Source organism: Kogia breviceps, chromosome 9 (assembly GCF_026419965.1).
Source record: "Kogia breviceps isolate mKogBre1 chromosome 9, mKogBre1 haplotype 1, whole genome shotgun sequence".
In the NCBI taxonomy this organism is placed as follows: Eukaryota; Metazoa; Chordata; class Mammalia; order Artiodactyla; family Physeteridae; genus Kogia; species Kogia breviceps.
This window is the reverse complement of record NC_081318.1, coordinates 41,478,973-41,503,827: the sequence shown is the minus strand read 5'-3', so window position 1 is coordinate 41,503,827 and position 24,855 is coordinate 41,478,973. Positions and strand designations below refer to the sequence as shown.

The 24,855-nt window shown below is 35.5% G+C and overlaps 1 protein-coding gene across 3 annotated transcripts in view; it reads left to right on the top strand.

Annotated features, from left to right (window-relative positions):
* Window positions 1–24,855, top strand: part of ANLN (anillin, actin binding protein) — a 51,059-nt gene that overhangs the window by 12,126 nt on the left and 14,078 nt on the right. Inside the window, exons 4-21 of one of the 3 annotated variants that reach the window (XM_059073631.2) lie at window positions 817–1,196; window positions 2,342–2,570; window positions 4,417–4,607; window positions 5,426–5,533; window positions 9,576–9,699; window positions 13,549–13,659; window positions 14,372–14,610; window positions 15,314–15,459; window positions 15,734–15,881; window positions 16,218–16,353; window positions 16,978–17,160; window positions 18,136–18,262; window positions 18,917–18,965; window positions 19,057–19,113; window positions 20,171–20,209; window positions 20,446–20,467; window positions 21,379–21,482; window positions 22,236–22,289. In XM_059073631.2, the coding sequence (XP_058929614.1) occupies window positions 817–1,196; window positions 2,342–2,570; window positions 4,417–4,607; window positions 5,426–5,533; window positions 9,576–9,699; window positions 13,549–13,659; window positions 14,372–14,610; window positions 15,314–15,459; window positions 15,734–15,881; window positions 16,218–16,353; window positions 16,978–17,160; window positions 18,136–18,262; window positions 18,917–18,965; window positions 19,057–19,113; window positions 20,171–20,209; window positions 20,446–20,467; window positions 21,379–21,482; window positions 22,236–22,289 (2,447 nt within the window). The remainder of the gene's footprint in view (window positions 1–816; window positions 1,197–2,341; window positions 2,571–4,416; window positions 4,608–5,425; window positions 5,534–9,575; window positions 9,700–13,548; window positions 13,660–14,371; window positions 14,611–15,313; window positions 15,460–15,733; window positions 15,882–16,217; window positions 16,354–16,977; window positions 17,161–18,135; window positions 18,263–18,916; window positions 18,966–19,056; window positions 19,114–20,170; window positions 20,210–20,445; window positions 20,468–21,378; window positions 21,483–22,235; window positions 22,290–24,855) is intronic. The other 2 variants (XM_059073632.2, XM_067042341.1) reach the window with 2 other exon arrangements.

Sequence of the window (24,855 nt, the reverse complement as noted above, 5' to 3'; positions counted from 1 at the left end):
ATATTTATGTGTAGAAAAAAAAGTTTGTAGAAAGGAAGAAGGGGATATTTGGAGCAAGATCCCCGAGAAGGTTTTGGAGGAATAGAATTAAGAATTCAGGCAGAATTATAAGCCTTGGACAGCAGGAGGGCTATCTGTTCCATTGACTGAATTTTTGGAATAGAAAGTGCCATGAACTTTGACTGCCCTATATACTCTTTATGCATACAGGCCTTCGTAAGTTAAGTATTGCTTATTTGAGATTTATCTCCAAAGGAAGTAACTGTGCAGAAAAACATATTAGTCTAACCCTGTGCTATCCAATACCATAGCCACTAGCGATATGTAGCTTTTAAACTTAAATTAATTAAAATGAAATGAAGTTTCTTATTGCTCTTACCACAATTCAAATGCTCACTAGCCATATGTGGCTAGTTGTTACTGTATTAGACACCATGGATATAGAACATCTCCATCATTGCAGAAAGTTCTGTTGTACAGCACTGGTCTAATACATTTTTAAAACAAATACGTTGAATATGTAATCTTAAGTTGTGCAGTGTTACAACATCATAAATTAATCCTAAAAATATAACCTAAATCTATGGTGTCTTATAGATTCATAATCCATCAAATAATTGAAAAAAATAGGTGTAACAAAATGTTCTCTTTTTTTTCTTTTTTTAAATTTGGATTAAGTATCTGATTTGAAAATATTTTGTCGAATTTAAGCAGTTTGGTAGTTTCATGTGTATGAGAAAAGCTTTTTTTTTTTGAGTGATCCCTTTATTACACACACATATAACTCATGAATTTTAACTTCTAAAACATTTTCAGATGATACACACGAAAGCTCACCCATCTCAGCAATGCCGTCAGAGGCTACCTCCCCTCCCAAACCATCCCTTTCAGATGCCTCAGCAACTCCAGTTGGGAGAAAGGGCCGTCTGGCCAACCTTGCTGCAACTATTTGCTCCTGGGAAGATGATGTAAAAAACTCATCTGCAAAGCAAAACAGTGTACAAGAACAGCCTGGTACCACTTGTTTATCCAAATTTTCCTCTGCAAGTGGAGCATCTGCTAGGATCAATAGCAGCAGTGTTAAGCAGGAAGCTACATGCTGTTCCCAAAGGGATGGCGATGCCTCTTTGAATAAAGCCTCATCCTCGAGTGCTGTGGGTGCATCTTTGATTAATGTTGCAATTTCCAGCTCTGGGGTAAGTATATATAATTTTGGTCTTTGGAAATCATTTTTGTTGTTGTTATGAGTAATTATATATATGTGTAGGTATGCATTTTATAACATATATAGGATGTTTATATGTATTTTTAGAGTATTTCTTAGAAAGTAAAAATCATAAATTTGGTATTCTGTCCCAAGATAAATGAGCAACTGACAACTAAATTACACTAATTTAATGTAACTCCAAAGTGTATACTATGGAATGGTGCAACCTCTTCTTAGTCATCAGGGAGAGCCTGAAAATTACTTTCTCTATTAGAATGCTCTATGTATGTGTATAAATACAAGAAAGACATCAAATATCTCTGAAAACTAGTAGCAGTAGTTACCTCTAGAAGGCAAGTGTCAAGGGTGGGCATGATACCTTTACTGTATATCGTTTTGAAATGTTTGAAAGATTACCTTGCCCATGTGTTATCTCAATGGTTTTAAAAACAATATGAAAAAACCAAAACAGAAAAAAATGTTGTGTTTCTGAGCATTATCTTTAAGTGTAGAGCCAGGTTTTGGAATTAGACAGACCTGCATTCAATCCCATCCCTTCCACATAATTAGAAGTGTGGCTTTGGAGAGTTACTTAATCTTGCAAAACTTTATTTTTCAATTTGTAAATTGGGAAAGAAAGGGTTTGGGAGGATTAAATGAGATAATGTGCATAAAGCACTTAGTATGGTGCTTGGCACATAGTAAGTACTTAATAACTTATAGTTCACCTTCAAGTACATGATACGATTTTGTCAAGTTAATATTGATTTAATTAAAATGCAAATATATAGGTAATTTGACCTAATACAGTTAACATTTATAAAGTTACTAGTGTGATAATATAAAAGAAACTGTTTTTTAAAATAGTGAGTGACCCTATCCCCCGTAGTAAATTACCCACCAGTATATTATGCAGACCAAACTACATATTATAATTTGAATAATGGCATTTTCTAAGTTATTTTTTTTCAAACCTTTCAAATTGGTTTGATCTATTAGAGAGTAAGGAGTTTACATAAAGGCTACCGAGCATAGGATTTGAGTTGTTTTTTTATAGGATTTGAGTGCTTTTTATAGAACTACCTTTAGATATTGTGAATGTTGTTATTTACCCTAAGTATTATCATGTTTCAGAAAGCTACTTCTTCTCCAGTGAAATCTTCTACTACATCCATCACCAGTAATAAAAATTGTGAGGTACAAAATCCTGAACTACTTCAAAAAATCTCTGTTAGTCCTCTTAAAACACAGGTGTCAAAATCAAGTGAGAGGTCAACTGTATCCCGGACAGTTCAGCCCAAGGAAGAATTAAACAGAGAAATTTGTCTGCAACCTCAACCTAAGGACAAATCTACAACACCAGGTAACATATTTTTAAAAAAATCTAAAGTATGGCTGACTATTTTCAGTGTGTCTGTTCTTAGCATTTTAAATATCCAGTTGTTCATGGTACAGTGTTGGTTTGCCAGGGCAAATGCTGAACATATCAAGTGAGACTTATTCAAAGTCAGCTTTAATTGATTGAATGCATGTTCATTAATGTAGACTAGCCCAGTTACTGGTCAAAGTGTTTAACTTGTTACATTTTAACAGTTTAAACATGCTTTTTTCTAGAATGACCATGCTAGATACTTTCTTCTATACTTTTTGATGCAGACAAAGCACATACAACTGGAAATCACATTTTAAGGATATAAAGGAGAAGCGTTCTTATAACCAAGCGTGCAAAGCAGTGCTTCTCAAACTTCACTATGAAAGCACCGTAGTAGCAAAGGGAAGGGAATATGTATACAAATGACTCCACTGCCATTTAATTTATATGTGTGTATATTGTATGTGAATGTGTACATATGAAAATTCAATTTTACTATGGTAAACTGATGCTCCAGGAAGTCCATATTTATCTTGTGGTGACTTACACCTTCTGGTATACCCCCGCATGCTATTGGTTGAGAAACATAGGACTAAAAAAGTATGGTTCAAATATAGGGTAATATAGTGTACTTTGAGCTATATTCTTTCATTAGAATTGCTTTCGGAAAGACTGTGTTAATTCTACATTTTAACTTCTTAAAAATATAATCTCTCCAGAAATAATACTTCATCATAAAAGAGAAATAGTCAGAGAGATGAGAGTGGGGACTCCATTAGTTATGGGGTAAGTAGAAACCGGCAGTCAGTTTCCAGATGAGCCAAAATGAGAATTGGAAACAATAGCAAAATCCCCATGTGAAATTGGACTATGACTCCCAATTTTCTAAAGACTTATGGCATAGATAAGAGCGACATAAGGGGCATTGTTGGGAATTCCCTGGTGGTATAGTGGTTAGCACTTGGTGCTTTCACTGCTGGTCATGGGTCAAATTCTGCCCTTCACCTGTTTTTGCAAATAAAGTTTTATTGGAACACAGCCATACCCATTTACTGTCTGTGGCTGCTATCATGTTTCAGTGCAGAGTTGAGTAGTTGTGACAATGGCCATATGGCTCGCAAAGCCCCAAATATTTACTCTTTGGCTATTTATGGGAAAATGTTTGCCAGTTAATGATATAGGTAACCTCCTTTTATGTAGTGCAACCCTAGCATTCTTATAATGGAGGTGGTATATATCCCATTTGTTCTATTTTAAATGTATCTTATACTATTTTAAATGAGTACTGTTTTAAGACTTTATGAAATCAAGACATCCTTTGATAAAGTAAATTATCCCTAATTATTATTTTTGAAAGAGAAAAAGGATTTAATCACTGGATTTTCATGTTAGACTACCTAAAAGCAAGAAAATAAATTGGGCTGTAGAAATATTAGTAGTTGGGTTATCATGGCCAGAATACTTGGTTGTTAGGGTATATTATTAATGCACATACAGTCAATTTCCAATCATCTAGGTTCTGATTATTTAGTTTAAGGGTTTTCTAATCCCTACTGTCCTCTTACTGTACTTAAAAAAAATTCTTCTTCTTGTTTTTTTTTAAAGAATTAAATCCTATAAAACAAATTTTAGGACATGGAATTAAATAGTGTGGTAAAAAAAAAACTCTTTTTAAAAAGTTTTTTGAACTATTTTCTTTCTGTTTACTTTCTGAATGAATATTCCTAGTAGAATAAAAGCATTTTGGAACTGAACTGGATTTTAGAACTTTTCCCATAGAAATCATAATTGTTACTTATTCTAAACAGCCTCCCCAAAATGTGTGCATTTTCTTTAGGAGGAGCAGGAATTAAGCCTTTCCTGGAACGCTTTGGAGAGCGTTGTCAAGAGCACAGCAAAGAAAGTCCAGCTCGTGGCACACCCCATAGAACTCCCATTATCACCCCAAATACAAAGGCCATACAAGAAAGATTATTCAAGCAAAACGCATCTTCATCTACTACTCATTTAGCACAACAGCTCAAGCAGGTATGGCTTACTGCTTTTTTTTTTTTAATTTTTTTTTAAAGACTATTATTTATTTATTTATTTATGGTTGTGTTGGGCCTTCGTTTCTGTGCGAGGGCTTTCTCCAGTTGTGGCAAGCGGGGGCCACTCTTCATTGCAGTGCGTGGGCCTCTCACTATTGCGGCCTCTCTTGTTGCGGAGCACAGGCTCCAGACATGCAGGCTCAGTAATTGTGGCTCATGGGCCCAGTTGCTCCGCGGCATGTGGGATCTTCCCAGACCAGGGCTCGAACCCGTGTCCCCTGCATTGGCAGGCAGATTCTCAACCACTGCACCACCAGGGAAACCCTGGCTTACTGCTTTTAACATTATTCATTACATGGTCTGAGCATAGAACCTAGAAGTCAAACTGTGTGTTCTGACTCCAGTCTTTTTGACTGGAGATAAATAGCATCTTGATTCTCTGTATCACTTATTTCAAATTAGAAATATTATTGTCCTATATTCTGTGTGTATTGTGAATTTTTTAATCTGAAAACTGAAGACAAGGTTAGTAGAATTTGAATTTTATTATTATTATTATTATTTTGTGGTACGCAGGCCTCTCATTGTTGTGGCCTCTCCTGTTGCGGAGCACAGGCTCCGGACGCACAGGCTCAGTGGCCATGGCTCATGGGCCCAGCTGCTCCGCAGCATGTGGGATCTTCCCGGAACGGGGCACGAACCCGTGTTCCCTGCATCGGCAGGTGGACTCTCAACCACTGTGCCACCAGGGAAGCCCTGAATATTATTAAACATACTTTTGGCTCTTGTGTAAAATAGAGCTTTTGATGATTTTAGGAACGTCAAAAAGAACTAGCATGTCTTCGTGGCCGATTTGACAAAGGCAGTTTATGGAGTGCAGAAAAAGGCGAAAACTCAAGAAGCAAACAACTAGAAACCAAACAGGTAACGTAAACAAGAAATGTAAAAGTGAACTTGTTACCAAAGTAGTGCTGGGATTTAACTTGTGGTTCTGTATTGTAAAATAATTCTTTGTATACTGTGTTGTTCCAATTAACTATGCAGCTTTCTATTCATAAACTCCTTAAATGGTCATACCAACTTTGCTTTTCTCTTGTGATATTTTGCCATTTAATGGAACTTTTAGCCATGTTTACTGATGAGCTACTTAAAATAAAATTTAAAAGGTATTCTCATCATTCAATTGATTTCAGATTCCTTTTAACATTCTATTTTGATGCTGGTTTTCAAATGTTTCTCAGAATCTACTTTTCTCATTAATGATTATATATCTCTCCCCAAATACCATGCTTTTAGACTATCTGTAATCTTTCAGTCACCAAATACCTCCCAGATTTCTCTTTACTCATATTACTTTTGGTCAAATTTCATTGATAAGCCTTCAACAAAATCCCTACTGTGTTAAACTATCTTCTGTTTCATCTACATGCCTATTGTGTACAAAATACTGTGTTAGGAGATATACATACACACACACACACACATATATATATATATATATATATATATATATATATATATATATACACACATATTTTACTTTCAGTTTTATTGAGATATAATTGACATACAGCACTGTAAAAGTTTAATGATTTGACTTACATACATTATGAAATGATTACCACAATAAATTTAGTGAACCTCCATCATCTCATTACATCTCATTAAAATTAAAGAAATAGAAAAAAACATATTTTCCTTGTGATGTGAACTCTTAGGATTTACTCTCATAACATACAGCAGTGTTAATTATGTTGTACATTATATCTCTAGTACTCATTCATCTCATAACTGGAAGTTTATACCTTCTGACCACTTTCATGCAATTCCCCCTTCCCCTATCCCCTCCTTTGGTAACCACAAAGCTGATCATTTTTTCTATGAGTTAGTTTGTTTATTTTTGAAGTATAATTGACCTACACCACTATGTTAGTTCTTGTTGCACAGTACAATGATTCAATGTTTCTGTACATTACAAAATGATCACTACAATAAGTCTAGTTACGATCTGTCACTGTATGAAGATATTACATCATTATTGACTGTATTCCCAGTGCTGTACCTTTCATCCCTGTGATTCATTTATTTTATAGCTGAAGTTTGTACCTCTTAATTTTCCTGTGTTAGGATATATTTTTAAGCTAAAAATAATAGAACTATATTTAACGTGGGTACCAGTAGAAATAAAATAATACATTTATCCTTTATTCTTTGAGAAGGATCTATTTGATTTTGTTGTTTTTTTATCAGTTCCCTTGCTTAACAAATCATGTTTCTCAAGGTCCTGATCTCAACCATTTTTTTGTCTCACTTGTCCTGGAACATCTCTTTCCCATCCTCATATCTAGCTTCAGTCAATCACAGAAATGCTGATAACGCTTGGCTATTCTGCCCTCACCTCTCTCCTGAACTCTAGTTGAGCTTTGGTTGGCTGGCAGAGCTTTCTGTGCTTTGCTGGAATATCTTCCCCATGTAGTCTCTGTCTTCACTTAGGGCTTTACTCTATACTTCCTCATCTAAAACAATCTGGCAGTATCTCCTTGGCTCCTTCCTCTTGTTACTATGTCTTCCCACCCGCTAGCCTCTAGCACATGCACACATAGCACACACACATCCAGTGATACATTTTCTAAGTATGTCACCAAGCTTCCTTGTCTTGTGTATTTTCCTCTGCCATTGCCTTAATCACTACCATAGCTTTGTGTGAACACCCTGCTTTTAGTCTGGCTTCTCTCCAGTCCATCTAACTCACTGCTGCTAGAAAAATATTTCTAAAGGGCAGATAGGCATGTATTCCCTTGCTTAAAATCCTGGAGAGCTCCCCATAGCTAACATCAGAAAAATGTCTAAAGTGCTTGGCTTGATATCTAGAATCATTCAGAAATCTGGCTTCTCTTCCCTGCTCCTCCACATGTGTGCTTCAGTCCTGCCATGCAGACTATTTGTAGTCTCTCAAATGTACCCATATTTTCAGATCTCTTTGTCTTTGCCTTGCTAGTCTCTCTGGATGAAATATCTCTGTGGTGAGCTCCTGCTTCATTAAGAATAGGTTAAAGGGCTTCCCTGGTGGCGCAGTGGTTGAGAGCCCGCCTGCTGATGCAGGGGACATGGGTTCGTGCCCCAGTCCGGGAAGATCCCACGTGCCGCAGAGCGGTTGGACCCATGAGCCATGGCTGCTGAGCCTGTGCGTCCAGAGCCTGTGCTCCGCAACGGGAGAGGCCACAACAGTGAGAGGCCCCCGTACCACAAAAAAAAAAAAAAAAAAAAAAAGAAAAAGAATAGGTTAAATTTTAATTCCCTCTGGAAGTTTTTACTTGGCCCTTTTCCCAGTCTCCCTCCTGCTCTTTTGGGCCCATGCCATCCTGTTTTTACCTCACTGGAATATTTATCTTCCTATAATTGTTTTAACTTTGTTTTTCACCACTGTCTATGAGAGCCTTATTCATCTCTGTCTGTGTTCTCAGGGCTTGACTCACAGTAGGAGCACAGTAAATTTGTCTTTGGAAGAAGGAATGAATGGGCTAATCCTTCCCATCAGCATAGAGCAAGCTATTATCTGTGATCTTAAAACAAAAACAACTCTTTTGATCTCCTATTCCCCTCCCTTTCTTTGCCTCTTTTTCATCCAGACTCTTCCAAAAGGGTGTCTCTACTTGTATCTTCCAGTTTTTTTCTTCCCTTCTCTCTTTTTTTTTTTTTTTTTTTTTTTTTTTTTTTTGCGGTATGCGGGCCTCTCACTGTTGTGGCCCCTCCCGTTGCAGAGCACAGGCTCCGGAGGCTCAGGCCCAGCGGCCATGGCTCACGGGCCTAGCCGCTCCGCGGCATGTGGGATCATCCCGGACCAGGGCACGAACCCGTGTCTCCTGCATCGGCAGGCGGACTCTCAACCACTGCGCCACCAGGGAAGCCCTCCCTTCTCTCTTGATCTCTCCATGCAGGCTTTCACCACTACCCTTATCAAATTCACCAGTGATCTTCAATAATCAGTTTTCAGGTGTTTAACTTGACCTATTATTAGCAGCATTTGACATTGTGAATCACTCTCTTCTGTTTGAAGCACCTTCTTCACTTGGTTGCCGGTAGGTCATAGTCTCATGGTTTTCCTTCTACGTCTCTGGAAAATAAAAAGCAACCGTTCTTAAATGATTTTTTGTTAAATGATTCCTGATAAACCTGTGGAATCCCTCCCCAGACAGTTGCACATATACATGTAAAGAAAATTCTGAACACAATAATGGGGAGTTCAGGGGTCTCCCCACCTCAGAACTCATCTATGGTACCCACAGAAAGAGCAGCCTAAAAGATGGGAAGGAAAAGCAGTTGAGTATGCTGTAACTGAAGTCAAGGGAAGAAAGAGCCTTTCAGAAGGGAGGAGTGGTTGGTATTGCCAAGTGTTTGTTGTCAGATGTAGGCTGGACTGAGACCACTGGGTTTTGAAATAAGGCGCTTATTGTGACTTGGCAGAGCCTTTTAATGAAGTGGTGAGGGTAGAATGCAGGTAGTAGTGGGTGAAGAGCAGAGTCCAGGAGTATAGGCAGCCCTCAGAAGTTTGGTTCTAAAGGGAAGGGAGCAAGGAGGTGGTGGCTAGAAAGGGATGAGGAAGTGGCGTGTGGTTTTGTTTGTATTTGTTTTGTTCTTTCTGAGGAGACAATTATTTTTTCCCAGTATGTGGCTTTCACCTGAATTGGTTTATCTAAAGCTGAACTCTGATGTGGATTTTCATTCTGTCTTGCCTACTGGTCTCTAAAAAGGATTTTACATACTATGAATTACCAAGAATATGAACTAGCACCTAGGCCTTTTGTGTTCTAAACATGGCTGGACCCTTTCACATTCATTATCTGTTTTGTTTTGAGGAAGTTTATATAGAACAATGACTCTTAACTTGTTTCATTTAATAACATGTAAAAAGACAAAATTTATAGTTTTGAGAGATAAAGTTTATCACTTCATTTGTTTTTTGCAGGAAATTCACTGTCAGAACACTCCCCTCAGAAAACAAGTTGGTCCAAATACCCCATCACTTCCAGTAACAGAAAAGGTGACAGAAAATCAGACACCAGCAAAACCTTCTAGTATAGAACCTACGGGTAAGCGTTTTCTATTTCTACTTCACTTAAAATGTAGATTTCAGTCTACCATAGTTTGGGAAATTGGATTGGAAAGCAGAAATGCTGTTCTAGTGTAAAAAGACACATTCATTTCTTCATTTCCTCTTACCTTTTCATTTCTAGCCATGCAATATCCTTCTTCCTTAGTTATCTTTCCAGAGTGAGAACGCATACCCTTGATGAGAGTGTAAATTACTATAAGTATTTTTTGGAGAAAAATTCTTGTAAAGTGTGTGTGCTCTGCAAGTGTTTCTGTAAGTTGAATTCTTAGAACTAGTGTGTACAGATGTATGTACAAATATATTAATTGTAGCACCATTTGTAATAGTAATAAGATTTAAATGACCTAAATGCACATCAGTAGAAGACTGTAAATAAATTGTGCTAAATCCATATAATCAAGTATTATGTAGCTGCTTAAAATGAATAAGGTAGCTTTGTATATGACCTTTAATATATCATAGGCAATTAAATTAAAAAAAAACAATAGTGGTAAGAAAACATATTACTGAAATTCGCCATCTTAACAATTTTTAAGTGTATAGTTCAGTAGTGTTAAGTATATTCACACTGTTGAGAAACAGATCTCTGGAACTTTCATTTGGCAAAACTGAAACTCTATACCCATTAAACAGCAACTCTCCTTTTCCCTCTCCTGAGCCTCTGGTCATCAGCATTCTACATTCTGTTTCTATGAATTTGACTACCTCATATAGATTAGATACCTCATATAAGTGCAATAATATAGTATTTGTCTTTTTGTGGCTAACGTATTTAATTTAGCATAATGTCCCAGGGTTCATCCATGTTGACATTGTCACATGTCAAATGTGTGACAGGACTACCTTCCTTTTTAAAGCTGAATAATATTTTATTGTGTAGATATACCATATTTTGTTTATCCATTGATGGACATGTGGGTTGCTTCCACCTCTTGGCTATCGTGGATAGTGCTGTTATGAACATGGGTATGCAAATATCTCTTCGAGACCCTGCTTTCAATTCTTTTGGCTATATACCCAGAAGTAGGATTGCTTGATCATACAGTAGTTCAAATTTTAATATTTTAAGGAACTATTATGCTGGTTTCCATAGTGGTCACACTATTTACAGTCTCACCAACAGTGCACAAGCGTTTTAATTTCTCCACACCCTCATCAACACTTGTTATTTTTTGTTTTCTTGACAGTAGCTATCCTAATAGATATGAATTATTAGCTCATTGTAATTTTGATTTGCATTTCTTCTATGACTGGAAAAGTTGAGCATCTTTTCGCATGCTTGTTGGCCATTTGTATATCATCTTTGGAGAAGTGTCTGTTCATGTCCTTTGCCCATTTTTAAATCAGGTTGATTTTTTGTTGTTGAGTTGTAGGAGTTCTTATATTCTGAATATTAACCCCATGTCAAATATATGATTTGCAAATATTTTCTCACATTCAGTAGGTTGATACACAAAACATTTTTTAAAAATTGAGGCATAGTTGATTGATAATATTATATTAGTTTTAGGTGTACAACATCATGATTAAACATTTTTATAGATTATACTCCATTTTAGTTATCATAAAATGTTTTCCATGTGCTGGACAATATATTCTTGAAGCTTACTTATTTTATACATAGTGGTTTGTACCTCTTAATCCCCTACTCCTACCTTGCCCCCTCTCCCACAAAAGTTTTTAAGTTTGATGTAGTCCCATTTGTCTATTTTTGCTTTTGTTGCCTGCTTTGTGTTATACCCAGGAAATCATCACCAAATCCAATGTCATGAAGCTTTCTTTCTCTCTATGTTTTCTTCTGGGAGTTTTATAGTTTTGAGTCTTACATTATGTCTTTAATCCATTTTGAGTTGATTTTTGGATATGACATCATATAAAGGTCCAACTTAATTCTTTGCATGTAAATATACAGTTTTCCCAACATCATTTGTCCTTTCCCCATTGAATTATCTTGGCAGCCTTGTTAAAGATCATTTGACCATATATATGAAGTTTTATTTCTGGGCTCTCTCTTCCTTTCCATTGGTCTATATGTCTATCTTTATGCTACTGTCATACTATATTGATTATTATAGTTTTGTAATATGTTTTGAAATCAGGAAATGTCAGTGTTCTAACTTTGTTCTCTTTCAGAATTGTTTTGGATATTCAGGGTCTCTTGAAGTTCCATATGAATTTTAGGACAGACTTTCTATTTCTCCAAAAAGTGCTGTTGGGATTTTGATAAGAATTGCATTGAATCTGTAGATTGCTTTGGGTAGTATTGACATCTTAACAATATTAAGTCTTCCAATCCATGAACATGGGATGTCTTTCCATCTATTTGTGGTTTTTTTTAATGTCTTTCAGCAATATTTTGTACTTTTCAGTATACAAGTCTATCACCTCCTTGGTTAGGTTTATTCCTAAGTATTTTATTCTGTTTCATGCTATTGTAAATGGAATTGTTTTCTTAATTTGCTCTTCAGATTGTTCATTATTAGTATATAGAAGTGTAACTTTTTTGTGTGTTGATTTTGTATTCTGCATCTTTGCTGAATTTGTATATTATTCTAACAGTTCTTTGTTGTGGAATCTTTAGAGTTTTCTATATATAAGATCATGTTATCTGTGAACAGAGATAATTTTACTTCTTTTAAAATTTGGATTCTTTTAATTTCTTTTTCTTGCCTATTGCTCTAACTAGGACTTTTAAAAAGCTATGTTGACTAGAAATGGTGAGAGTGGGCTTATCTCTAGCTTGTCTTGTTCCTGATCTTAGAGGAAAAGCTTTCAATCTTTTACCATTAAGTATAATGTTAGCTGTGGGCTTCTCATATATGGTCTTTATTATGTTGAAGTAGTTTTTCTATTGCTAGTTAAGTGTTTTTATTGACACTTTTTAAAAAGTGAAAAACAAAATGCAGAACAGTGTGTATAGTAGGATCACACTATTTACAATAGCCAGGACATGGAAGCAACCTAAGTGTCCATCAACAGATGAATGGATGAAGAAGATGTGGCACATATATACAATGGAATATTACTCAGCCATAAAACGAAACGAAATTGAGTTATTTGTAGTGAGGTGGGTGGACCTAGAGTCTGTCATACAGAGTGAAGTAAGTCAGAAAGAGAAAAACAAATACCATATGCTAACACATATATATGGAATCTAAAAAAAATAAAATGGTTCTGATGAACCTAGGGGCAGGACAGGAATAAAGATGCAGATGTAGAGAATGGACTTGAGGACACGGGGAGGGGGAAGGGTGAGCTGGGACAAAGTGAGAGAGTGGCATTGACATATATATACTACCAAATGTAAAATAGATAGCTACTGGGAAGCAGCGCTTAGCATAGGGAGATCAGCTTGGTGCTTTGTGACCACCTAGAGGGGTGGGATAGGAAGGGTTGGAGGGAGACACCAGAAGGAGGGGATATGGGGATGTATGTATACGTATAGCTGATTCACTTTGTTATACAGAAGAAACTAACACAACATTGTAAAGCAATTATACTCCAACAAAGATGTTAAAAAATAAAATAAAATAAGATAAAATATTGGAAAAATTTTTAAAAAGGATATATACATATGTATACATAGGGAGAAAACTGGAAGAACAAACAATAACCTGGTAATATTAGTGTCCCCTTTCTCTTCTAGGGAAGAAGAGAGAGATGGGAAAGTTAAGAGAAGACAGGTGCTTTGGGGGATTCTCTATGCATTTCTGGATTTGAAATGCATAGCTTTATAATCAGAAAACAAGATATGTAAGATTCCTTAATTGAAAAACTCTAAGTTTTTATATATATATTCATATGGTTTTTCCTAAAATTTTTTTAGGTTTTACTGAATGTGAAATGAGGAAGTCTAGCCCTTTGAAAATAACATTGTTTTTAGAAGAGGAAAAGTCCTTAAAAGTAACATCAGACCCAAAGGTTGAACAGCTGACTGGTTGGTTTTTGTTGTTTTCATTCTTTGTCTCTTATTAACTCTGGACATGCTAGGAGAATTAGTATTCTCATATTCAATATGCAGTGTTCTATATTTCAAAATATGATTTTATAATACTCTTTTTTTTTCTCCCACTAGGAAATACTCTAGCTTTCACAAAATACAGTACTGTTAACAGTTATCTTTAGGTCCCAGGCCCCTGTGAAAATCTGATTAAGGCTATCACTCACTTTCACAGGGAAAGGAAATGTGCTGCCCTTCCACACTCTGCATGTATGGTTAGAGGAATCAGTGGCCCTTGAAGTTTATTTGTGAACCCTGCCCTAAGTGATGTTAATATTTTCCTATTATTAACTGCAATGTGAAAGGGCAGTTCCCAACAATAGAAAAAGAATTATTTGAAAAAATATTTTTTGTAAATCTGAAGCTTTTGGCTATTATCTTGCAGTCTGGGTTTTTAATATTCTTTCTTAAACCCGAAGAATTGAATCAGCTTTTGATAGTTCCCACCTTTATTACTTAGAAAATATTATTGAAACTTTATATTAGTAGTATTCTATTTCTTTTTGTTTTGTTTGTTTAGGAGGTAGTTTTTCATAGGGCTTTTTCTTCCTGTTTATTGAGTAAGCATATGAATGTTAGGTCTTCTCTGTTATCCGTTTAATTCTTAAAGGTCTGAATCACAGTATTTACCTGTTGGAATATTTTTCAGAGGTGGTACGTGAAATTGAGATGAGTGTGGATGATGATAATGATATCAACAGTTCAAAAGTAATTAATGACATCTTCAGTGATGTCCTAGAGGAAGGTGAACTAGATGTGGAAAAGAGCCAGGAGGAGATGTATCACGCAGATGCAGAAAGCAGCGAAGAACAGGAAGATGCACTGAATATCTCCTCGATGTCTTTACTTGCTCCATTAGCACAGACAGTTGGTGTGGTAAGTCCAGAGGTAAGAAAGGACTAAATGTAAACAGGCCCAGCACATAAAGAAACTAAGTAGAATTGGGGTCCCTTTTTGTTTTAGTTGGTACATGGGGATTTGGCACTCTGTAGCCAGGGGTGTTTTGCAAACCTGATGTTAATTCTCTTAAAAGAGAGCTTAAAACTCTTCAGTAGTTTCCTTTTGGCCTTAGATGAAATCCAAACTGTAACATGGCTTAAAAGGCCAGACATTTGGGCTTAAATCCTGGCTCTGCCATTAAGCGATGTTTATGGGTCAGGTTAGTTAACCTCTTTGCCGCAGTTAAATGTTAATTTATGTTAAAAATAGTACCTACGTCATGGGGGTGAAGTGCATATTAGGTCATATTAGTATTTAGCACCAGATAGATAACTAACATTTATTGAGAGCTAACTCAACTGTTATAAGCTATCACCCTAAATTGAATAACTGCACCTTTTTTTGGAGATTGATTCAATTAGAAATATTTTTTTAAAAGAGTTACAAGTGTAGGCTTCAGCTGTGAACTTCAGCTTTGAACTTTTATTCATATACATTTTAGGAACTTATTTAAGTTTGCCTTGTTTTTATGATGAATCGGTCAACTTATTGGATGTTTATTTTCTAGTAATAAAGTCATTCAATTCCTCAGATTTCTCATTTAGAATCAATGTCATCCATAAAATCTAATATCTGATGTGTCTTCCTGCAGAAGTTAGTTTCTTCGCCTAGCTGGGAATTGAAAGACACCAGCATAAGTGATGAAAGTCCAAAGCCAGGAAAATTCCAAAGAACCCGTGTTCCTCGAGCTGAGTCTGGTGATAGTATGGGTTCTGAAGATCATGATCTTCCTTACAGGTGAGAACATCTTAGAAGACATTCACTCACTAGGGTCATGGTTTAGATTGACATAACAAGTTTTGTTATTTATAATTATAGTGTTATTAGTATTAATCTTTATAAAACTTTGAAATAGCTTTGGTAAGCCTCTCTTTCACCCAATGGCATTTTCCATTCTAGTGAAGTGTTCTACTGATATGTTGCAATATCAATATTCTGCTGATATGTTCAACAAAGGATAGTGCTTAGTGTGTCGCTGGATTTCTAATAGAGTGTAACTTATTTCCTGAAGCATTGATGCATATAGATCTCAAAGAGTCAAAGAAACAGACCGTCCTTCAATAAAGCAGGTGATTGTTCGGAAGGAAGATGTTACTTCAAAACTGAATGAAAAAAAGAATGGCTTTCCTTGTCAGGTTAACATCAAACAGAAAATGCAGGTATGTACTGTGGAAAGGGGATTTGGAAGGTTGACAGAACGAGATGGTGAGCTCCTTGAGGACAAGATCCCAGTCTTATTCATCTCTGTATCCTGAGTGATTAGGACAGTGTGTGACATGTAGGAGCTCAGGAGCTTACTCCTGAATTCAGTTTGAGAAAAGTCTTCTTTTTTGGTGCATAGTCTAGAAACTTGAAGAGTGAAACTGTAACGTTTTGACTTCCCTCTCTGGAGATTTTGGAAATTACCCAATTGGATAAGTTATAATTAAAGTTTAAATAAAGTGAAAATGATGATTAAAAATGAGTTTTTTTCCTCCTCTCATTGATTTCACTAGGAACTCAATAATGAAATAAATTTGCAGCAGACAGTGATCTATCAGGCTAGCCAGGCTCTTAACTGTTGTGTTGATGAAGACCATGGGAAAGGGTCACTGGAAGAAGCTGAAGCAGAAAGACTTCTTCTAATTGCAAGTATGTGTGATACACCTGAAACAATTCCAACACAATTTCAAACCAGGAAAAACTCATTCTGTCTAGTATATTCAGAAATTTCTAATTTTAGAGAAAGGGCTTTTTTGATAATCTGTTTCAGCTGATCTATTTTTTGTTTCTTACAAGGTTTGTGAAAACACTACATGTAAAATAAGGTGTAGTTTGCATGAAAAGGTGAAAGAACCTGGAATGCATTTGAAGACATGTAGTGTAAAGAGTATGCTAAGAATGAATACATGAACTCACACACATATATGCTCTGTCTCTGTACCTGTCTATATATGTATAGCTAAAAATAAGTATGTGAATTTTGTTGTGTGTATGTGTGGTGATGGATGACAGGGCATGTTAGGATGGAGAGATTAACCATGGAAGAAAACTGACCAAAAGTTGAAGTATTAAATTTCAAGGATTTTGTGAACAGATTGAGCTATCAAGGTTTTACCTGACTATCTACCATCTATTTATATGAAGGAAGAGTTACTGATTTTGTCTTTGGTGTTGTATACAATTGCCACATGAGTGCATTTTCTTGAATTGGTTTCATTTAGAAACAATTGCAGTTTTAATATTTGAAATATTAACTTGCATATTTCTACATAGCTGAGAAGAGAACACTTTTGATTGATGAGTTGAATAAGTTGAAGAATGAAGGGCCTCAGAGGAAGAATAAGGCTGGTCCCATATCCCAAAGTGAATTTGTCCCTTCCAAAGGATCAGTTACTTTGTCAGAAATCCGCTTGCCTCTAAAAGCAGATTTTGTCTGCAGTACAGTTCAGAAACCAGGTGTGGTAATTTTTATTTACTCACTTCTAGATCATATGTTAAATTATGAACTTCACCTAGATTGGAATTGTGCAAATGGGAACAAGTAGAGCATGCATAAAGACACAAGGCTTGTATCTCGGGCCTTTAGTTCCTTTTATGTAGATGTGTGTATAAAAATAACCAAGGAAAAATTTCATATATGTTCTTACTGATCCGTGCAATAACAGACATAGGTCTAACTGAAAGTAAGGCTTGTTAAACATAATATTGAACATAAAATAAATTACTAAGATGAGTTATTCTGACACAACAGACCATTTGACTTTCATTAATTTTATTGTGGAAAGTATCGGGCATCTAAAAGAACTTATTTTACTTACTCTATTATATTTAAAATTCACTCCATCATGTAAATTTGTTCTTTGAATCCTGAATTACTGGTTGTGGGAGTGAAGAGCATCACAGTGTAGATACTTCTATTGAAATTTTATTCCCTTTATTCCTCTAGATTGAATAAATAAACTTTTCTAAGCTATGTACTCTACTTAAAATCATATTTAAACAAAGTGGGTAAAGGAGGTTATGGCACCAGTATCTGAAAAATAGGACAGGATGGTAACATTCACAGAAATATAGTATTTTAATTTCAGTTTTGAAATAACAAACCAGAATTTACCCTTTTGAGATGTATACTATTAGCTAAAGAATTTCGGGTCAATAGGTAAAATTTGAAGTCAGCAGAAACTGAGGAATGTGTAGCGAAGTTATTTCAATTCACTCAAAAGGAAGAGATCTTGATGATGCTGTTCCAGGAACATGTCTGTCTGCTTACATCTAGTCTTTTTGTGTCTGAAAAGTTGACTTTAGAAAATTTTAAATGAATTTTATGTAAATCAGTTGCAGTATTACTTTATTCATTTGGTCTTCCAGAATGCTGATTAGCTAAATCTGATTTTGCTTGTGCTTATTAGGTAATGTGATTATTTCTTACAGATGCAGCAAATTACTATTTCTTAATTATGCTAAAAGCAGGAGCTGAAAATATGGTAGCCACACCATTAGCAAGTACCTCAAATTCTCTTAATGGCGATGCTCTAACATTCACTACTACATTTACTTTGTAAGTAAATTAGGCTTTTGATGGTTCAAATATACTTTTCTTTTTTAATAGAGTTGATACAGTCTAAGCATCCAGCTAGAATTTATAATCTTTGAAATGCAGTATGTTTATTGTTTTTATATGGACAAATAACTCATTTTTCAATTTGTTGGTTTAACTCTTTTATGTTTCCAATCTTTTCTTCCATTGAGTAGCATGTTTCTTTCATGTGACTGTAGGTATTTGATGTTTTGAAGTGTTTTAACGTATATATTTACTACACACACACACACACACACACACACACACACGTGCAAAATCTGGACCACAATTTTTTAATATATACTTTAAATCTCTTAATATACTTAACAATAAGTCTCAGTGAAAGACATTTATATTTAGTGTCAGAGATTTATTTTGAAACTAGAGTCAAAATCTAGTTTGGAAGAAAAACTATGTTTATTATTTAAGATCTTGAGTTGTAAAATGCTGAAGAAAATGTTTGACCTGTATTATAGGAAAAAGTAGACTGTTCTTACCAGTTTTTATATTCTTTAGTAGTTTATAACTATTGTCTTTAGTTTTAAAACACAGTGAATTCCTTTACTCTCAGTCTTGTAACAGTATTTGTGGCATAATTTTTAATGGCATAATTTGATATTTTTATTTTTCCAGGCAGGATGTATCAAATGACTTTGAAATAAATATTGAAGTTTACAGCTTGGTAAGCAGTTAAACTTTCCAAAGTAACTAATAGTGTATTTTTCTTAAAGACATCAGATTTTAAGTTACTTATGCTTTGGATTTGGGTATAGGTACAAAAGAAAGATCCCTCAGGCCTTGATAAGAAGAAAAAAGCATACAAGTCAAAGGTGAGAATGAAAGAAACCCAGTAGAAATATAATCAGAAATAGGAGATATAATGTCTTTAAAATGATGTATAATTTTGGGCTTCCCTGGTGGCGCAGTGGTTGAGAATCCACCTGCCGATGCAGGAGACGCGGGTTCGTGCCCTGGTCCGGGAAGATCCCACATGCCGCGGAGCAACTAAGCCCGTGAGCCATGGCCGCTAGGCCTGCGCGTCCGGAGCCTGTGCTCCGCAACGGGAGAGGCCACAACAGTGAGAGGCCCGCATACCGCAAAAAAAAAAAAAAAAAAAAAAAATTATGTATAATTTTTAATAATTATCAAGCTTTTGGGTCATTTTTATGCCTTAAATTTCTAGTTACTGCACATAATAGGTATAGGTGTGAATACTGAGAGTAAACTTGCAGTGAGTGACCATGACCCTAAGTATAAGCTACTGATATTACTCAGGCTAGACAATTCTGTTTTCTCCATATCTGCTTGACAACTATTATTATCTCTTTAAACTTTTCTCAGGCCTTTCCTCTGAACTCTTGTCTTACTAACTCCTCTAAACCAGACTTAAGAAGGATGTGGTCACTGTAGGCATGAGGAATAGAAACAGCTTTGTTTCTCCTTCCTAGCCTTTGCTTTTTTGTTCTTTGTCTAAATCATCATTTAAAAGAATTTTATTTAGCTTTAACGAAAAAGGAATAACAGTATGGGTAAAGCCGGAATAAAAGACTCAAGTATAATGTATTGATATTTAAGAATTATTTTCTGTGTGGGAGAATCTCAAGTTTGGTTAGTTTTCGGGGTTTTTTTTTGCGGTACACGGGCCTCTCACTATTGTGGCCTCTCCCGTTGCGGAGCACAGGCTCCGGACGCGCAGGCTCAGCGGCCATGGCTCACGGGCCCAGCCGCTTCGCGGCATGTGGGATCTTCCCGGACCGGGGCACGAACCCGTGTCCCCTGCATCGGCAGGGGGACTCTCAACCACTGTGCCACCAGGGAGGCCCCAAGTTTGGTTAGTTTTAATCATAATGTTTAATAGGAAATATACTAAGTTATCTTTTCTTCCAGGCTACTACTCCTAAGCGACTTCTCACATCTGTAACCACAGTAAGTAGAATTTTTTGGAAGTTGAAGTTCCTTGAGAAATCTTCATCATACACATACGATTGGAAATTGGTTAACCATTTCTAAACCCTTAATGCTTTGGGAATCTTTAAAATATCCTAAAAGGAAAAAATAATGTTTTCTGAAATATAGTCCTTGTAGTGTTTGTACTTAATATTTAAATCTTTGTATCAAATAAAGAAAATAACTTATGTTCTTCTTCACACCTTTTTTTTTAGAAAAGCACCCTTCATTCTTCAGGTGAGTGAATCTTGAACTATTTGAAACATTAGGATATAAACAATTGCAGACTTATACATATAGCCATCTTGATTTATGAGTGTTTACCTTACTCTCCTTTGAATAATATTTTCTGTATGGTAGTAACATATATGATTACTGGTGAGAATAACCTGCTGTCTGAAACCACCACAGGCCACCAAACAGCACATTGCTCAGGCTCTAGCAGGCAGTACACACAGGATACCTAGTCACTTGACAACTGCAACAGGTAGCATTACTCTTCACCCTATCTTCTCTTGTTCTATAGATTTGTTTTGTGCTATCCGCACTGAGGAGTTCACCTGTTTTAACTTTACTGATCATGACTGGCATCGCATCATGTCAGAAAAGCATCTTTCTAGTTCACTGGAAACTGGAGTGCCAGTAGGCCAGGGAAGACTTTTCTAGAGTGGCGTTAGGCCTAAATTTTCCAAAGGGGATTAGGATTGAGCTGGTTTCACTCACCTTTGGACTTTTGATCTCTGTTTCCTGGCACAAGAGAATAACTAAGAAGAACCATGCAGATAAAGTCCTGCTGTTCATTATGTCATCCTAGACTACAGCAATGAAGTTTTTCGTATCTCTGATAGGAAAATTGCTTTTTATGCACACATTTTTAGGTTCTATATCTTTAAAAACACATCTGTCTCAAATGTTAAGATGTGCCTGTACCTCACTTAAGTTAAATATAAATACTTAACAGTTTTCTTTCATTAGGAAATATGTTGATGTTTTATTCCCCCCACCCTGCCCCACCCCCATATTTAGAGGTAGAGGAAAATAAAGCAGTTTTTTCTGTGGCAGTTTAATTTCATTCTGTTAGAGTGAGGTGAGGAATTGTTATATATACTTACTAAAGTCACTCTGAACTAAACTTCCTTTTTCTTTAGTTATGGCCAGTCTTAATGCTGTGCGTACCAGCAACTTTGCCCTTGTTGGATCTTACATGCTGTCATTATCTTCAGTAGGAAATACAAAATTTGCTCTGGACAAGGTAATCCAAATTTATTTATTTATTTATTTATAGAAAAATTAGGTCCATGAAAATGTCCCAGTACTTTCAAGTATTTGAAATCTTTGGCTGAATATGTATGTTCTTAGAATTGTACATTTTAATTAGACATGGGTTTAGCTGCATGATATGTTTTTTGGTGTTGGAAGTATTTCTCTTCTGTATCTTAATAGTTAAGTCTTCAAAGCAGCATATACTGGTTTATTCTAAATGTCAATTCTGACAAAGAAAGTATTGCTTCTTGCATATAGATGTTAAGCTTACAGTTTTAAACATAGTTTCTTGCCCATTTGAAACCAATATTTTGAAATGACTTAACATTTTTTGGATTTAGTTTTGACAAGATAGGGAAAGATAAATTAATTTCTTGGAAAAGTACTCATGAATCTATGGGATTTTCCTTTTCCATACTTTCCTTTAAGACTTCATAGTCCAGATCTGTGTAGTGTCACTACCATATTGAGTGCTTTTTCACCACACTGTAAAGACTAAATATTTAATAGCTAACAAGACCATTTTAAGTAGTAAGAGAAGTAGAGGCAAACTTTAGTCCTAGTGTTGGCTTCTGCTGTATAATACAGACTATTTTAAAATATTATAAGAGATTTCTGTAGTTAGAATATAGTGATGTTTAAAAAAATTCATGTAACTTTTAATTTAGTAATTCAGCTAGTTTAACAAATTGAGTGATTCTGGGTCTTTTTTTCTCTTTGTCTTTTATTTTGTTTGTTTTAGATAAATTATGATGTAAAAGAGCGAGAGCTACTGGGCTATATGTTCCAGGAAAAGGTTGCCATATTTTCTTTGCTTGAAACTAATGAGCTTAAAAATTAGTCCTTAATTTTTGGCCCTTACGTATTTGTTTTACTAACCACTCTCATGTCTTCTTGGTTATTTTGAATAATTAAGGACATTATGTAAATTATTCTTTCTTTAGATCCTTGTAGATGGGCATCATTTTCTTTACTCTCATAATTCTTTAAAGCTTTCTTTAAAAGTTCTCTAGTTTTTTTCATGCCTGTTTGGTATTTGGGCTTTTATACTCTTTTTTCATGTTATAATTCTTTAAGATTCTATAGTCACTTCAGCATTGATTTTTCCGGGTACCAAATGCCAAATTAATAACTATGTCTAAAACTAAAATTTATTCAATATTGTTGACCTCCTCTTTATTGAAAGAACTATTGGTAATGTTTTAAGTAAAAGTAGAAAACCTCTGTGGTCTTAATTGGCTAATAGGTATGTTGCTATGTAGGTGGTGCTCTGTTTATTAATTTTAAAATTAAAATTCATTTAATGCTAAAATTATACTAAATATATTCATATATTTTAGAAATTTTTTTTTAGGATTTTTAATATCTTTGTGAAGATCAATCACAAGCATCTTGTGGGTGTATAGATATGCTAATTTGCAAAATGCTGGATAGTACTTTTTATTTTATTTTAAATTCTTTTTTTTCTTTTTTAATTTTTCTTTTTGGCTACATTGTATTTTCGTTGCTGCACGCAGGCTTTACCTAGTTGCGGCGAGTGGTGGCTACTCTTCGTTGTGGTGCGTGGGCTTCTCATTGTGGTGGCTTCTCTTGTTGCGGAGCATGGGCTCTAGGCACACAGGATTCAGTAGTTGCATTGTGTGAGCTCAGTAGTTGTGGCTTGCGGGCTCTAGAGCGCAGGCTCAGTAGTTGTGGCACATGGGTTTAGTGCTCCGTGGCATGTGGGATCTTCCCAGACTGGGGATCGAACCCGTGTCCCCTGCAGTGAGAGGTGGATTCTTAACCACTGCGCCACCAGAGAAGTTGTATTTTAAATTCTTAAAACAAGATTTGCAAATTAGGTAAACATAAGAACTGGGTTCTGTGAACTGTATTCCTTACTCAGTTGTCCCATAGCCAATTTCTATATATGTAAGAGATTTCATGAATCTCTAAAATGAAAGAGATTTCAGTGACATATGTTAAATATAGACTGATTGCTCTTTAAAAATTTTTTTCACTGCCATTTTAATTTAAAATGTCACACAAATTAAAAATAAATTGTATGTCCATTCTCTTAAAAACTTTTTTGAAATTATAACTTAAATATCCAGCCACCTGATCTGAGTGTAAAATCAAATCACTCAGTGTAATGGTTGTGTCCAATACTGTAAAGTCTCTTCCTGAGTCAAATACAGTACAATTTACATGTAAAATTTGTCACAGATGTGCTTTTTTGAGTGGCAGTGGGGAGCAAATATTTGTTCTAATACCTTGTGGTTATGTAGGAGAATATTTAAGATAGTTAAGTTTAGATGTTCTTTAAATTGGTGGGAAAAATGGAAGACCTTGTATATTCACATAATAATCCCTTTTGATTAAATCTGAGAGAGTAACCAAGTCTCCCATATCCTACCAGAGACCATCAGTGCAAGGGAATGTTTGCTTATGTTACTGGTGTCTTGACCAATAAAGATAAGTCTCGGGGTTATATCTGAGATCCCCTTCAGAATGAGATTTCTGTTGAGGTTAACCCAGAGTGTTTGCTCTATAAATTTAGGATACCACTAATAACGGATTGCTTTCTTGTTTGAGGTTATAGATATCTGATGTAAAGTCTGATGTCCTGAAATTTAAACTAGGAATTTCAGTTAGTCACACTCTCAAATCCTTTCTTTGAATAGAGAATCCAAAATACTCATAGGTTTTACTATACTTTTATGGATAAAGGGAGAAGCATATCCCACAACTCATCTTCTGACTTAAAGAAATGTCATAGATATTTATACCTTCCAGGAAACAGAGATGTCAATTTAAATAGTATTAGGGCAAACACCTGTGAGGTAAAACAACTGATTAGCACTGTAGAATTTTGAGGTTGTAGGAAGAGTGGTTAGGTGTTCTGGTGTGTCCAAAGCTATCCTGGTGCCTGTTGGTCTGGTTTAATTATTAACAGTTATAATTATTCTCGCTCAGAAATATCCTGATATATAAAAAATTACACAGTCACCCTGATTATAGGGTACATTTTACACCTCTTAACGATAATCTTTGAGGTGTTGATAATCTTAAAAGACCACTTTGTTAAACAGAAAACAGAATAGGATCATACATCTTCGCACGTCTCCACACTTGACAGGGCGTAGTAACATTGACTCTTCTGTGAATATTCTCAGTTCATTTCAGGACAAGCTTCTAACCAAGAATATTGTCTACTTTTCACAGCTGTAGAGTAAGAGGGAACATTTTCTTCTCATCTTTCTGAGATTCTTCTTACCAGAAGCATTCTCTGGGCTAAAAGGTAGAATTCTATTAATTAGCATTGAGAAGCTAAGGAACTTAACATTGACAATATAGAAAAGAAAACGGCAAGGGAATTTATA